Below are 15,978 nucleotides of genomic sequence, written 5' to 3'. Positions count from 1 at the left end.
AGCTAACTATAACCCATACCAGAAGCCACAGGGAGAATCACACACAGCATGAGGGACGACACAACACTGACTCAGAGAAACACAGGGTTTAAATACACTGGGGAGTAACGAGGGGAATGAGACACAGAAGGAGGGCACAGCTGGGAGAAATCAGGACTGACGAGACAAGCAAAGCAGGACACATTCACATAAGACACGGACCTTCAAAGTAAAACAGGAAGGATCACACAGAGACACGAACTTGACACAGTGGAGACAGCAACTAAGAAACACAGAGACATAAACCATAAGGCAGAGGACTCTAAGAACCGAGAGACACAGAGGGGAACTCAAACATGCAGACACAGACTTACACAGAACAGAGGGGACACAGAGAAACATGAAGGGCAAGGGATCGAAACTAGAATCCATAGAATAACTCACACAAGTACAATAATACAAACATCACAAAGAACTAAAAACGCTGGGTCAGGAGACCCAGGACCGTGACAACCTTAGGACACAGCCAATCTGTCTGAGCCAGAATTCTGGCTGGGTTGTAAGGGATCAAATACTCAATTCATAACTTTGAGTTTTTTTGTGGAATTTTGGTTTATCTCCTCCCATTAAAATGAACACTGAGAGAGACTGTTCTTTTCTTTGTAACTAAGCAGACTTACAAATTCAACATACTTATTTCTCCAACTGTATGTATCTGTAAATGATGAGTTCTGTTGTGCACATTCATGCCATACACACATGTATACAGCATAAACTCCAACTGCACAATCTGACTACAGTTGGTATTATGATGACACTTAATGCATGTTTGGCTCTTTATTCTCTTTATATCCTCTTGATATATCTCATTAATCCCACTTTCTGTAGATGAGTTGGCATTTCGACATTTAAGCCCAAAGCTTAATGGATGATCTTTGGATCAGACTCAAAGAGTCGTGATTATGTTCAGGCTGATTACAGGGTCATGCATTAGTCACCCAAACGGTGGACCATTGAGAGGAGAGAGAGGGAGGAAAAGATAAACAGATGGATCATCTGGGACGGCTTTGTTCATTCTGGGTTTGAGCTTCTCTTACACTTGAGACGTGTAAGAATTAATGACAAATTTCCCTGCAGTAATTGGACATTACTTTTTATGAAATTCAGTGCTAAATGTTTCACACACAGCAGCAATATTTGGAATATTTAGAGGCATTTTGAACGGACTGGTATCACAACACAGATTTAAGGTAAGTTTCGTATCCTATCATGACTAAAGTGGTGGATTTACCAGAAAACGTGTTGTGCTTTTGCTAAGAGATGTTGGTTAAACAAATTGTAGTTATGTGAGAAAAAAACCCAAGTGTTTGAATGATATTTAAGTAGGGAAAATAACTGCAGGCACAGAGCCAAAGAGAGGCCAATAGCGGCCATCCTACATACACCCTTCTTAGAACTGGTTATACCCAGTAAAAGCTATTTTTCTAGCAGATTTTCTAAAAATAATTTCTTTATTATTTAAACAACACAACCACCTGTTGGAATTTGTATGGGCTATAACAAAAACTGTCCACATAATTAAATTTGACAGTAGTGTATGATCTGAAACACCTTCCTTGTAGCAGACTTCTATAAGGGACAGTTTTCAAGATGTAAAGTTTAAGTGAGTAATGAAAAAAAAAATGTCTGTCACCATTGTTGTGCGTCTGATGTTAGAATGATTACCAGCTACATCAATAGCTACATCAAACTCAAAGTCAAAAAGAGAAAGAAAATAACAGAAATAAATAGATTTTAAATCTGCATGCATTTATGTTTGTCCAAGATCAAAACAATGAGCTAAAACTGTGACTGTGAAATGGTGACCAAAGTTGAGTTAAAGTGTGGTTTAGTGATTCACAAAAAAGTAAGTAAAGCAAAGCTTATTTATATATCACTTTTCACAGATATAAAAGCCTTGTGCTACAATTAATATCCAGAGACAACCATGTAAAAACAGAATAAAAATAAGCCTATACAAAATAACAGCAGATTAACCTGGTTAACCGGAAAAGATTTAAACAGTTTTTTTCCCAACAACTCCACAGATTCAGCTAAAAGGAGCTAAACTGTTCCAAAGCATTGGAGCCACAGACTGAAAAGCTCCCCTGTCTCCCCTGGTCTTCAGTCTTATGAGGGACAGCTAATAGATTTTGAGCTTGTGAGCGAAGACAGTAAACAGCATTGTGTTTAACAAGAAGTTGAGTCATGTAGTCTGGAGGTTGTCCATGCAAGGGTGAGAATATTAAAATTAATTCTAAAATAAACTGGGAGTCAATAAAGAGAATAAAATGTCAGCTTGCTTGCTAGAGTCTGTTAAGAGTCTGACCGTAGCATTTTGTGTTGCTTGGAGACATGGCTGAGATTTATCTGCTATAATCTAGGTGCAGTGACACAAAAGCCTTAACATTACAGAAGAGTAGACTATAATTCACAATTTTGAAATATTCCTTAAATAAAAGAAACAGAAAAGTGAAAACTCACTGGTTCGGGATAAACAGTCAACTAGGGTGTATAGCCTATGCAGCTGGTGAGGCTTAAAAGACACATACAGTTGAATGTCATTAGCATAGAAATGCTAAAAAAACGGCAGGCGCAAAGATTAAATGATACCTACTTAAGGAAGCATGTAAAATCAGAATAACAGTGGACCCAGGATTGAACCTTGTGGAGGTTAAACAAGCAATTTAAGAGGAGAAGGTGTACGCGCGAACAAAATGTCCTTCTAGAGCAGGGGTGGGGGAACTCCAGGCCTAAAGGGCCGATGTCCTGCAGGATTTAGATGCGTCCTTGATCCAACACAGCTGATTTAAATGGCTAAATTACCTCCTCAACATGTGTTGAAGTTCTCCAGAGCCCTGTCATTTAATTCAGATGTGTTGACCCAGGGTGATATCTAAAACCTGCAGGACACCAACCCTTGAGGCCTGGAGTTCCCCATCCCTGATCTAGAAGAAAAGGAGGATGATGAATCTACTGATTATTCAGAGATAGAAGCCAAAATCTTGAATAGTAATCAATAGTATCAAAGACAGCACTAAATTCAAGCGGTATGAGTACAGAACAATTTCCTACATTAGGCGCCATTAGAAGATCATTGTAGACCTTTAAAAGAGCAGTTTCAGTTACATACTGGCATTGAAGTGTATGATGGTTAATATACAGCTAATATAAGAGGGTAGGCCACTCATCGATCACCATGTATGAATTTTTAATGTAATCAATCTTTTCAGGCTTTACCATAACTACAGTCCAGCTCTTCAGCCAAATACCCACGTACCACCATGGCTATCATCGGTGCTGGCTTTGATGACCATTCCTTTAGCAGTGATGAGAGTTACAACCACCTCTTCATAGACACAGAGAACACTGAAGTCAAAGGCTTGTACTTCCAGCGTGGTCAGCTGCTCCGTGGACGTGGTGCCTCTTGGTTTGTGGATCCTTCCTTGCGGGCCCTCATCAATGTCGGAGGTATCCGGTATGCTTTTCCCTGGAGTACTTTGGAAGATTTCCCCCAGAGTCGCCTGAGTCACCTCCACTCCTGCACCACCCTGAGAGAGATAGCAGAGTTTTGTGATGACTACGACCCCTTGTGTCATGAATTCTTCTTTGATCGAGACCCTTTAGCCTTTCAGATGATCTTCAACTTCCTGGGCCGTGGGAAGCTCCGCGTGCTGCAGGATGTCTGCAATGTAGCTCTGCATACTGAGCTGCTGTACTGGGGCATTGATGTAGGACAGATGGCACCCTGCTGCCACCACCGCATGATGTGCTCTGTGGATGAGGTGGTGCAGCACCAGCGCAAGGAGGAAGAGTGGAGGGAGAGGAGAAGAGTGATGAGAGCAAATGCAGAGCAGGGAAGCTTCTTCCACAAGCTGGGAGAAGCAGTGGAGAACCCCCACTCTGGTTTTGCAGGCAAAGTGTTTGCCTTCATGTCTGTCATGATGGTTGTGGTCACTGTAGTCAGCCTGTGCATCAGCACCATGCCAGACCAGCAGCAGCAAGAATCTATGGTATGTACCAACCAAAGCAATGGTGTGCACGATCATGTATTTTTTTTAACTTCAAATATGAAATGAGAGTTTGCACTGTGGCACAGTTTATGATAAATAAGGGTCATTTTGAACTGTGAATCATGCAAAGCTACTCTTTAAAGTCCCATTTAAAGCTCACAGTACGTATTGGTATTATCTTCATTTTACCAGCCCTGGTACACTAGGTATTAAGTTTGAACTGCAATATTCTAGTGTATTGCTTGTATTGCAATACTATAGCTTAATGCTTCAGTCGGAGTGGAAGCATATTTTTTTGTTAGTATTGGCCACTTTGGCCAGTGGGGTCATTTTAAGGGAAAATGTCTTAATGTGGAGGCAGCTGTGACTCAGGACGTAGTCTGAATTGTCTACAAATTGGGATGTTGGTAGTGGTGTGCGGATCGATATTGAAATATCGATTCTTCTGATACTAGTAATTTATGTTCTAGAATCGATTCTCATATTAAAATATCAATATTTTAGTACTTTGGGGTAAATTTGTAGTTTTTCATTAACAGGAACACAGTGTAGTGCCATATCACCCTATTAGAGCACTTCGCTCTTGCTCTGCAGGCTTACTTGTTGTTCCTAGAGTTTTCAAAAGTAGAATGGGAGGGAGAGCCTTCAGTTTTCAGGCCCCTCTTCTGTGGAACCAGCTTCCAGTTTGGATTCGAGAGACAGACACTATCTCTACTTTAAAGATTAGGCTTAAAACTTTCCTTTTTGCTAAAACATATAGTTAGGACATCCACCAAACATCTTCCAGCTTCTCTCTTCTGAGGGGCACCAGAGAGGGATGCCCACTCTCCCCTTCACTGTTTGCAATTTTTATTGAGCCACTAGCAGCAGCAATTAGACAGGCTACAACAATTAAGGGCATAAAATGTAAGAATATAGAACATAAAATCAGCCTTTATGCAGATGATGTGTTACTTTTTCTCCAAAACTCACAAACCAATATCTCTGGGGTAATTGCATTGATAAATTCCTTCTCAAGTGTCTCAGATTATTCAATTAACTGGTCGAAATCAACAGTTCTTCCGATTAATTGCTCCTTCCATAATTCTTCTCCTTCCCCACTGCAATGTGGAAATATAAAATATTTAGGTATTAATGTCTCTCCTAAACTTTCAGAATTAACTAAATTAAACCACATCCCACTTTTAAAGACAGTAGAAGACGACCTGGCTAGATGGAAATCTTTACCCATATCACTCATGGGAAGGGTCGCCGCTATAAAAATGATGGTCTTGCCAAAAATAAACTATTTATTTTCAATGATCCCAAATAAGCCATCACAAGATTGGTTCAGATCTCTAGACTCGTATATTTCTAAATTCCTTTGGAAAGATAAACCCCCACGTATCAGCTTAAAAACACTACAAAGGACCAAGGATAAAGGAGGATTAGATCTGCCTAACTTTAATCACTATTTTTTAGCCAACAGGCTTCAGTTCATCTCTAGATGGTTTAAACACACCCTCTTAGATGAACCTTGGATAGATGTAGAACAGGCACTATGTAATAACCTAGAAATTTCAGACCTACCATTTATCAGCTCAAACATCAAACGACATGAATGCTTTAAAAGCATCAATATTAGCTCTTCTCTGACAGCATGGTGGGAGTTTCTAAAAATGACAGAGTCTTCATTAATCCCATGCAAACGTACACCTATCTGGAACAATTCGGACATATTACAAAACAATAATATGATAAACTTTCCAGATTGGAGTTGCAAAGGAATTAAATACTTGGAACATATGTGGGAAGGAACAGACTTTATTTCGTTTGACGGACTAGTTACACAATATGGGATCAACAAGAAACGATTTTTGGAATATCAACAAATTAAATCCATAGTAAAAAAGAAATTTAATCCCAGTGAAGCTGAATTACAAACACCACCAAGTGTGGTACAATTTTTTAGTCTAAAACCCCCCAAATTATTGTCTAAAATATACAGAACACTTTCTAAAATATATGAATCAATATCCCTTCCTATTGCAAAATGGGAAGCAGATTTATCAATCAACTTAGACCCAATCCTTTGGTCTCAGATATGCTTAAAAACCTTTCAATGGATCAGAAATCCCAGTTTGCAATTAATACAATACAAAATATTACACAGAGTGCACTATACTGGTCATAAGATGTTCAAGATGGGCTATACGCCTTCCAACAACTGCTCACACTGCACAGCAAATACACCGGACAATTACATCCACGCTCTTTGGTTCTGTCCACCAGTTCAGAAATTTTGGCGTGAGATATGTGAAGACTTATCAAAGTGTCTGAAATGTAACATTCCAGCCTCCCCTTTAGTATGCTTGCTGGGCAACTTGGATGAGGTCACTGCAGAAATAAACACAGCCCACGTTGTTTTTACGGCCCTATGTATTGCCAAGAAAATGTTCCTCATTAACTGGAAAAATAAAAATAATCTTAATTCTAACCAATATAGAAACCATCTAATAGATCACATTAGTCTTGATACAACCTCTGCCATCACATTTGATCAATCCCTTTGGGCTCCTTTGATCGGCTTCATCACCTAGTGGGGGTGGGGGGTCATGGTTTGGTCCTGCCTTCGCTATTGTGGTTGATATGGGGGTAGGGACGGCCTTAGGGCGTCTGGGGAGTCCCTGGGGACGTTTCCCTAGAGGGACTAACCTGGGGGATGTGGCCATGACCTGGTTAGGAGCTCTGGGGCTCTTGGATGGTGTTTTCCTTGGGTCCGGGACGGGCGTGGAGGCTTGGGGGTCTGGGGGTGCTCCGCCCCCCGGTCTGGGGTGCTGGCCGGGCCTTGGGGGCTTGGGTCCTGGCTGTTGTGTCGCCGGAGCAGTGGGCGGGTGGGTGCAGGGGGGCTCAGCCCCAGTGCAGGGGACCTCTGGTGCATCGGCCCTACTAGGGGGCTCTCTAACTGGTGAGGAGGTTGTTATATCTTTGCAGGTGGTCTCCTCACTACAGGAGCTCACTCTGCAGGTGGGGGGAGAGATATAGGAGAGGTGGAGAATGAACTCAACCTGGGTGTCTATTGTCTTGTGTAGTTTGGGAGATGATTGGATGATGGGGTGGGTGCAGTTTTCTCTGGGGTGGAGTTGGGTGGGCTGCCCCGGACTCTGTGGGGCTGGGCGGTGCTGCTGCTGCGGGCCCCGGTCCGGATGGGCCTGGGCCCCCTTGCCCTGGTGGGTTCCAGAGTGTGGGGGTGCCTACTGGGGTCAGCGGGGGAGCTGGCCCCAGGGAGGGGCCGCTTGAGGTCTTCACTCACCCCGGTTCTGTTAGCCGTCAGGGCTGGGGGGCTGGGAGGAGGTGCTGGCCGTCAGACTGGGGTCTGGGATGCGGGGCCTCCCTGCTACTGTAGATAAGGAGGTGGTCCGCTTGCCTCCACCCCAGAGAGAAGGGTTACATCTCCTGGGTCTAGGTGCGGCTTGCCCCTCTGAGGGCGGGGGTACCTGGACCTGGGATATAGAGTATGTTTGGGGAGTGCGACTGTCTGTGCAGTGTCTATTTGTGTCTGTCTCCGCGTTGGGTGAGTGCTGAGTATTTGGTGGTGCATATGGGGTGGGAATGCATGTCTGTGTCCGCGTGTGCCTGTTTGTCTGTGTCTATATGTCAGGTTGGGTCTTAGACTCAACCTCTCTGGGTACATCTCAGGCCCTCTAAAGTACGGAGGCCTATCTCCCCCCATCACTCTCCCTGCCGGTGGCTGATGCCCTCAGACGTTGGTGTGTTGGTGGTCCTTGTCGTCTGGGGCTGGGCGCTCATGTATGTACCGGCTCACTCCTGGTGGCCGATTGGCGGGGCCGGGCGCCTGTGGCCCGGCTGGGCTCCTTCCGGGGGGTGGGATGCCCTCAGGCCTCTGGCCTCTGGGCCTGAAGCTCGGTCCTCTCTGGCACAGCTGGCTGCCGGCAGAGCCCGTGGGCACGCCACTGCAACCCCCTCTGGCCTCTGCTCCGTAGCTGCGGGGTGACCTCTCCTTTGGGGCTCTACTCAGCTCTTCCCAGGAGGGTGGCACGGTTCCCCCCCCTTTGGTGGTCCTCCTCGGGTCCTTGAACTCTGGGGCCTCTGGATATCTGGGGCCTGGATCTCCTCCATACCTGCTTAATACCCTGGTGGACGGGGCTATGGCTCCCCACACTCCCTAGCAGATCGTTACATGGAGAAACCTTTGGAATACAAGCATGCTGATCCACACAGGTGTACACACGGGTGTTCACAGACGCGGACTACACCTTTCTTGGCTGCTGCCTCAAAGCACATTGTGCGCTGTCTATCTTGCGTGCTGCACAATATCGTTTATTATTTAGTATCTACTGTTATCTACTGCTAGCTAGTTTATTGTGATGGTGCTGTTTTTTTATTATGTTGCTCTTTGTTGTTTGCTTTCTCTTCTGTTTTTTTTCTCCATACAGGTGACCCAGGTGTTTTGTTTGTTTTTCTTTTTTTCTTTTTTTTCTTTTTTTTTTCTTTCTTCGCCCCCCTTCTCACCGTCTCTTCTCCCCTTTGGTTTTCTTTCTCTCCCTCTCTTTCTTTCATTCTTTCTCCCTGTCCTATCCCCCAGTCATGTCTGTCCCGTTTGTAGCAACTGAAAATAAAATAAATTCATAATTATAATAAAGGTCAATCAAATGGACCAATATGGCAAGGCCATGATGATCCACTTGGTAAAATAAATCCGCTTGGCATCTTTCTTGGCCTTAAGACAACAATTCTGATGGCTAAAGATCCAAACGGGACACAAAAAAGAAAAAAAAAGAAAAAAGAAAAAAAAAAGAAAGATTAGGCTTAAAACTTTCCTTTTTGCTAAAGCATATAGTTAGGGCTGGACCAGGTGACCCTGAGTCCTCCCTTAGTTATGCTGCAATAGACGTAGGCTGCCGGGGATTCCCGTGATGCATTGAGTTTTTCCTTTCCAGTCACCTTTCTTACTCACTATGTGTTAACAGACCTCTCTGCATCGAATCATATCTGTTATTAATCTCTGGCTCTCTTCCACAGCATGTCTTTATCCTGTTTTCCTTCTCTCACCCCAACCGGTCGCAGCAGATGGCCGGCCCTCCCTGAGCCTGGTTCTGCTGGAGGTTTCTTCCTGTTAAAAGGGAGTTTTTCCTTCCCACTGTCACCAAAGTGCTTGCTCAAAGGGGGTCATATGATTGTTGGGTTTTTCTCTGTATATATTATTGTGCGATCTACTGTACAATATAAAGTGCCTTGAGGCAACCTTTGTTGTGATTTGGCGTTATATATATAAAATTGAATTGAATTGAATTGGAAAGAAACTATATCATTCAGATCGTCTAAATCGGAAGGAACTACTTCCGCTTACGCCTTTCATGGTCATATGTGAAATATGCCTGTATAAATGTGTCACGGCCCCTGGCGTGCACACTCACAACAATGGCTGAGTGCAAACGGAGTCATGTGTGGACGTATTTTACCTCCAAAACGTGTTCAAATAGCGCACAACTTCAGGTTTTTTTATTTCTATATGATAATTCTGCATTATTAAGCAATAAAAACAAGTAGTCTGATGTCCTGTAATCATTATGAAGCTATATTATTACAATTACATAATACAATTATATATTGTATTATGAAATACTGTACAATGAAACATTAAGTTTTTGTACACAGCATCAGTATCGTCGATACCATGAATTTTACTTGGTATCTGATCGGAAAGCAAATCAGTGGTATCGCACATCACTAGATGTTGGTGGTTCACTCTATCTTCTCCAGCCAGCATGTCAAAGTATCCAAGAGCAAAATACTGAACCTACCGCCCCCGGTGCATCCATCAGACTGCGATGGTGCTTAGGTATAAAAAAAAAAATCGCTTACATGAATAGATGTATGATTGTGTGAATGAGGCTTGGAGTAAAAAGTACTTTGATTGATCAGTCAGAGTAGAAAAGTGCTATTTAACCACCAGTCAATTTAATGTGACTTTAAAATTTGGAACTGATTGAATAAATTCAGTTAGACCTCTTTGATCAGTCAGTACTTAATGTACTTACTGTACTTTTGTTACGTTTCTAAGTTGAACCATGTGTGGAACTTCAGATTTGACCCAATGAATTAGATTCTGTAGTTTCTGACAGTATTTATAAGTTTTTAGTTTTATCCTTGTTTAGTTGCTCATGTATTTATTTGTTGCTAGTAGGTAGACATAAAAAGAGTTTATAGCTGCAATCTGCCACATGCATGGCACCACAAAATTGCTCGGCTCACAGTTGGAACCACTAGCATCAGCATTTTTGTGGCATTTTTTTTTTTATTACAGATGGAAATTACCTTGGCCAACACTATGTAATAGTTAGCTCTCAAACTGGTCAAAATGTGGTCTGGTTTTCAAAGGGAAAACAGGCTCCATATTAGCACAACCATTAGCATAACTGTGGTGGAAGAAAGGTGCATTTGGTGTCAGACAGACATAGGGTATGATTTGCAAGACTGACATAAGAGCTTCTTTTGTACACTTTTTCCAGTGACGTGGTGTCTTAGGCTACGTTCACACTGCAGGTCTTAATGCTCAATTCCAATTTTTTGATCAAATCCGATTTTTTTGTCTGCTTGTTCACACTACCAAGGTTATTATCGTTAACGAAAACTAACGAAATAACGAAAACTAGAAGTGAAAAAACATTTTCGTTAACGGAAATAAAAATAAAAACAAAAAAAGGAAAACGAACTAAAACTGTAATGAGTGTTCACAAAACTAACTAAAATTAACTGAATTTATAACAAAAATGTGTTTAGTTTTCATTGATGTGTGCGTGTCATACAATAGTCAAGGGTGAAAATGAAGTTTAGTTTCCAGATTTTTTTCTTGCTCTCTAATTATGCCAGCAGGTGGCAGTACGTTAGTCGAGTCGTCTGTGTTGTTGCTCCGTCCACGTGCAGAATCATGTCAGGAAAAGTCGGGAGAGAGCACCGGAGTCCAATTTGGGATTACTTTGAACATGACTGTGTTTTGGATAAAGCAAGTGTCTTGGAAAGAGACAAATTATGAGGTGTGGTGGACCACTGGAGGGCTCCACTCACACCCAGTTCTCAGGAAGTGTTGTTGCTGTGTTTTGGAGGGAAAGTGTTCAGTTCTGTGGTGATGAGTAATAAACGAGCAGTGTTTATCGAGAGCTCTCGTGTCGTCTGTGTTTACCTCCACAGAGGGACATTTCTAAAGGGAAAAAAATCCCACAAACCTTAAAGTGCACTTGAAAAGCTCATACAAGAAGGCTAACCTAGCTTACCTTGAGAAGGTAAGGGAGCACACTCAACCCTCATCCCCAGAAACAGACGCTAACCCCAGGCAAGGCAGCGTGATGCATCCCGAGACAACAGGACTGGGATATCTACACAACTGTGTGAGTCAATTGCCTTCAAAAAGTTTATCAATTCACTTGAACCAAAATTACGAACACCCGGTGCTGCAAGAGTTAATAGTCTCATTGGGGCCAAGATATGCATTTTATAGTTGCCTGGTATCAATGGTTGTTCATCTGCCTTTATTTATTCATTTATTTATTTATTTAAAGAACCCATACGTGAGTTCTGCTGTGAATGTGAGTTGTCTGTCTCTGCGTGTTAGCCCTGCAACAGACAGGCGACCTGTCCAGGGTGCAGGGTATGGTAGCTGGAATAGCAACATACCCAAGGATAAGCAGAAGAGAATGACTGATATGATGAAACTGGGATTTTGTTACACTTAATTATTGCAAACACAACTAAAACTATAACTGAAACTAATCAAAACTAAACTGAAACTAAGGATTTTCAAAAAAATAAAAACTAAACTAAACTAGCAAACAATTGGTAAAAACTAATTAAAACTGATATAAAATTGAAAATCTGAAGTCAAAACTAAATAAAAATAAAAACTAATGAAAATTGCAAAACTATTAAAACCCTGCACACTACAAATAAAATGTGACAGCAAACGCGCTCTAGTGTGAACCCTCAAAGTGGCCCGCATGCGCAAAAGAAGACGTCACACACAACTCGCTGTGTTTAGACCCAGACCAAACAGTATTGTTTGACTGATGGCCCATAATATAAAGACTTGTTTCAGACTTTACATTTCCCAATTTTGCCTTAAGTTATAAAGTTATTTTGTTATTTAGATATGGCCTAATAATTATCCTTTTTGCTGTTTTAGTGAGGAGCGGTGCTTCAAAGGATAGTTGCAGATTTCTGTCAGAATCTGCAGATTATACAGTACAAATAAAATGTTCACGTTTCTCCAACGTTGTCTTCCCAACAGTTTCACTAACATCTACATGGGATGGCCAGGAAGCGTTCACGATGTCTTCTCGGGCGCTTCTCTGGCGCTGATAATTGGCGTCTGTCTTGTGTCAGTGACGCAAAAGACGGATTTAATGCGACATGACCATTCAAACAGCAGTCGCTTTCTAAAACATCAGATACGTATCAGATTCAGTACCACATACGAAAGTGACCCAGATTGGATTTGAAAATATCGGATTTGTGCCGTTCACACTGTCATACCATGATCGGATATGGGTCGCATAGGGTCAAAAAAATCGGATTTGATGCGCTTTCGCCTGCAGTGTGAATGTAGCCTAAGTAGCATGCCCAAGGTACTAAACCGAAGGATACTGGACATGCAGAGTAGAGCAACCTTCCAATTAGCAGATGACCTCCATTACCTCCTGAGCTACAGCCACGCCATAGTGTGCATCAGCCTTTATACATGTTGTCTTCCATGTCCTCTTTTAAAGCTCGCCTTTTCTTGAAAACTCTGCCTCTAGCGTCCTGTATTTTGGGTCTTCAAACTCTAGTTGAACTGCTGTTTGCGACACGCGTTACCTAAACTAAATCCACTTTCATGAATCTCCACCAAAACAGCCCTGCACGTATGCCAATAATCTGCCACATGCATGGCACCACAAAATTGCGCAGCCCACAGTTGGAGTGGCATCAGCAATTTTGTGGGAATTTTTTACAGATGGAAATTACCTTGACCAACACTATGTAACAGTTAGCTCTCAAACTGTTTTTTTTTTTCAAATGAAAACAGGCTACATATGAGCACAACCATCATCATAACCTTGGTGGAAGAAAGGTACTAAACTAGTGTTTTGCACCAATGCTGGTTATCAGCCTACAAGATAATTATTAAATTGTGTACATTTAGATCAATTAAACTTATCTATGGATTTCTGTCTTTTGTTACTCTTGCAGGGTGAATGCTCTCAGAAGTGCCGAAACATGTTCTTGGTAGAGTCGATTTGCGTGGCTTGGTTCACCTTGGAGTTTCTGGTGCGGTTTTTCCATGCACAGAGCAAGCTGGAGTTCATTCAGGGACCACTCAACATCACTGATATAGCCGCCATCTTGCCCTACTATGTTTCCCTGTTTCTTGAGTTTAAGGACGAAACAGTGCACGATATTGTCGCTGGTGCAGGGAAGAGCACTCTAGATAAACTGGGTCTAATCCTGCGCGTGATGAGGGCCTTGCGTATCATGTATGTCATGAAGCTGGCCCGTCACTCTATGGGTCTGCAGACTCTGGGGCTGACCATGCAGAGAAGCGTGACTGACTTTGGCCTGCTGCTGCTCTTCATCTGTGTCGCCGTGGCCCTCTTTTCTCCACTTGTCCACCTTGCTGAAAGTGAGCTGGCTCCAAATGCTGCTAGAACCCCCCAGCTAATGTTCAGCAGCATCCCAGCATCATACTGGTGGTCCATCATCTCCGTGACCACCGTGGGGTATGGAGACATGGTGCCACGCAGCATTCCCGGCCAAGTGGGGGCGCTAATCATCATCTTAGCAGGGATCCTCATCCTGTCTTTCCCTTCCACATCTATCTTCCACACCTTTAACCGCACTTACAATGAACTTAAAGAAGAGCACAAGAGGCTGTTGAAGGAAGAGAGGGGTGCTGAGCTTGCCACTGAGGCTGAAGAAAGCATGAAAGAAAGAGAAACATGGCCTGATAATTGGCCTGAAACTGATATTCTGCCTGATCTAGATGATGATTATTACCTCTACATGAAAGACATTCAAATGCTGGATAAGAACACAAGCCATCAACCACTTATTGCTCCTGCTACATTTTGATTATATGAAAATGCATTCCTGATGGGACTTGGTGTACACTCAGAAAAGCTGTAGGAGGTAGAAAATATGGATATGGACATTATTTTTGTGATGATTGTGATGGCAAACTGGAAACTGCACCTAGAACAGAAACAGCTGCATTATACTGATAACAAAACTTCCGTTCTCAGGAAGCATCTGCACAGACAGATGCTAACACAAAGCTAGCCAAGAACCAAAACTAATGTTAAGGCAGTGATGAGCAGTAAGGGTTGTTGCAATGCAGCCTTTATTTTTTTCTCTTCAAGTTCCTACAGTAGTGTTCATATGTAAATGGTACAAAAAAATCATGTGTCCTAAGTAGGACAGGGATTTGTGTTGGTGTGTGGGACTGTAGCTTAAGGTTTATATTATCAGTGTGTAATACATTACTTTTTGAGTAATCATCCCAACATTGTTCACCTACCTTTGTCATGTCTGCTTAAATGTAAATGTAGTGTATAATTGATTTACTATTTGAGTACTGTGAACATTTACTGTAATATACATTACCTAAACTTATATAGACTTTGGGTATGCATATTTATATGTGCTGTGAAACATGTCACGGTCCGGGGAAGTGTTATGTTAAACCTTGAATTTCTGTGAAACTTCCTATCTGTTCAGTCTGTGTTTGGGTGCGCCTTTTCGCTTCGGCCTTTCAGCCTTCTGACAAAACGATCGACAAATTCATTAGTTTCTTGGTCAAAAAGGGGATAGCCCTATATTTGATAGTGGAAAGTAGAGGCAGACAACTCCTTTAACAATAGTTACTGACAAAATGCTGATGCAACACTGTTTGTTGAAAATCAGTGTGTTTTAATGCTTTAATGCTATTAACCAGAAACCACTTTTTGTCCAACAGAGGGCAGACATGTTCACTAAACAAGCCCTGAAGAAAACTACAGCATGTCACTGTGGAAAGGATTTTCTCTGCTGCAGACTGCAGTACAATAATTACATAGTAATTGTTTCAGTGATTATACCCTGAAGGGAGACATAAATCTAAGATATGCCCACATTAGTTTATAGTCTTAATACAAGGTGGACTCTTGAAGCTGTTATCACTAAAGTCTGTGCCACGCAGGTGCATCACGCCTGGAAATGATCTGACAGCGACTGATCCGGTCTGGTGATTTGAGTGCAACAGGAAGGCAGAGTTGGGCTTCTGGGATATGCACAAAACCCTGGATTACTACAGAGGCCTGTAAAAGAATGGAAAAAAGTTAATTCTGGATGCAGAATGTTTGCCTCTGATGAGAGACAGGGATGCCAGGAGTTCACCAACAAAGAGTGGCATGAGGTTTAAGATGGAAAGAACAGGAGTGAGCCAGGGAGAAGGAGGGGAAACAGAGGCGGAGGAGGGAATGAAGGCCAGTTGGATTTAAAAGTTTGGCCAACCTTGAACAAATAAAACTAACTTTGCTTTTTTTTTTTCTTTCAGAATAGTTTGGCCTGCAGAGTATCATTGCATTGAAACAGACAATGAATGGCTACCAAGGACTCTTGATCATTGGGAATGGTTCTGGGGCAGCTGTCTAGTCATAGTACTTCCAGGTCAACATTCGCACCGACTAAAATGTCAGTAATAAATGTCATTAAAAAAAAATCATGATCAAAAAGCTTGAAGATCAAACTGCATGTCTGCAAGGTGGAAAAGCATGGCAACCTAACCTGACTGCAGAGGAGCTGCAGGAAGGTGTTGCTGACACTTGAGTAGTTGTCCACTCCAATGAGCAGCAGTTTTGCACAAACAGAAACCACATCTCATTACCAAAAGAGATCAAAAGGACCTTTTTTAATCACAAAGGCCTAAAGTCTGTGG

At 42.4% G+C, this 15,978-nt stretch overlaps 1 protein-coding gene across 1 annotated transcript; it reads left to right on the top strand.

Moving 5' to 3' along the window:
* Window positions 1–902: 902 nt before the first annotated feature.
* LOC120722370 (potassium voltage-gated channel subfamily G member 2-like) lies at window positions 903–15,488 on the top strand. The gene is made up of 3 exons (XM_040013368.1): window positions 903–1,229; window positions 3,252–4,031; window positions 13,257–15,488. Exons 2-3 carry the CDS (start codon window positions 3,303–3,305, stop codon window positions 14,133–14,135), a joined length of 1,608 nt encoding a protein of 535 aa, XP_039869302.1. The 5' UTR covers window positions 903–1,229; window positions 3,252–3,302; the 3' UTR covers window positions 14,136–15,488.
* The last annotated feature ends 490 nt before the right edge of the window (window positions 15,489–15,978 follow it).

The sequence above is a fragment of the Simochromis diagramma genome, unplaced genomic scaffold, assembly GCF_900408965.1.
Source record: "Simochromis diagramma unplaced genomic scaffold, fSimDia1.1 OVJJ01000618.1, whole genome shotgun sequence".
Taxonomy (NCBI): domain Eukaryota; kingdom Metazoa; phylum Chordata; class Actinopteri; order Cichliformes; family Cichlidae; genus Simochromis; species Simochromis diagramma.
The sequence above is the reverse complement of the archived record's forward strand: the minus strand, read 5'-3'. Positions and strand labels throughout refer to the sequence as shown.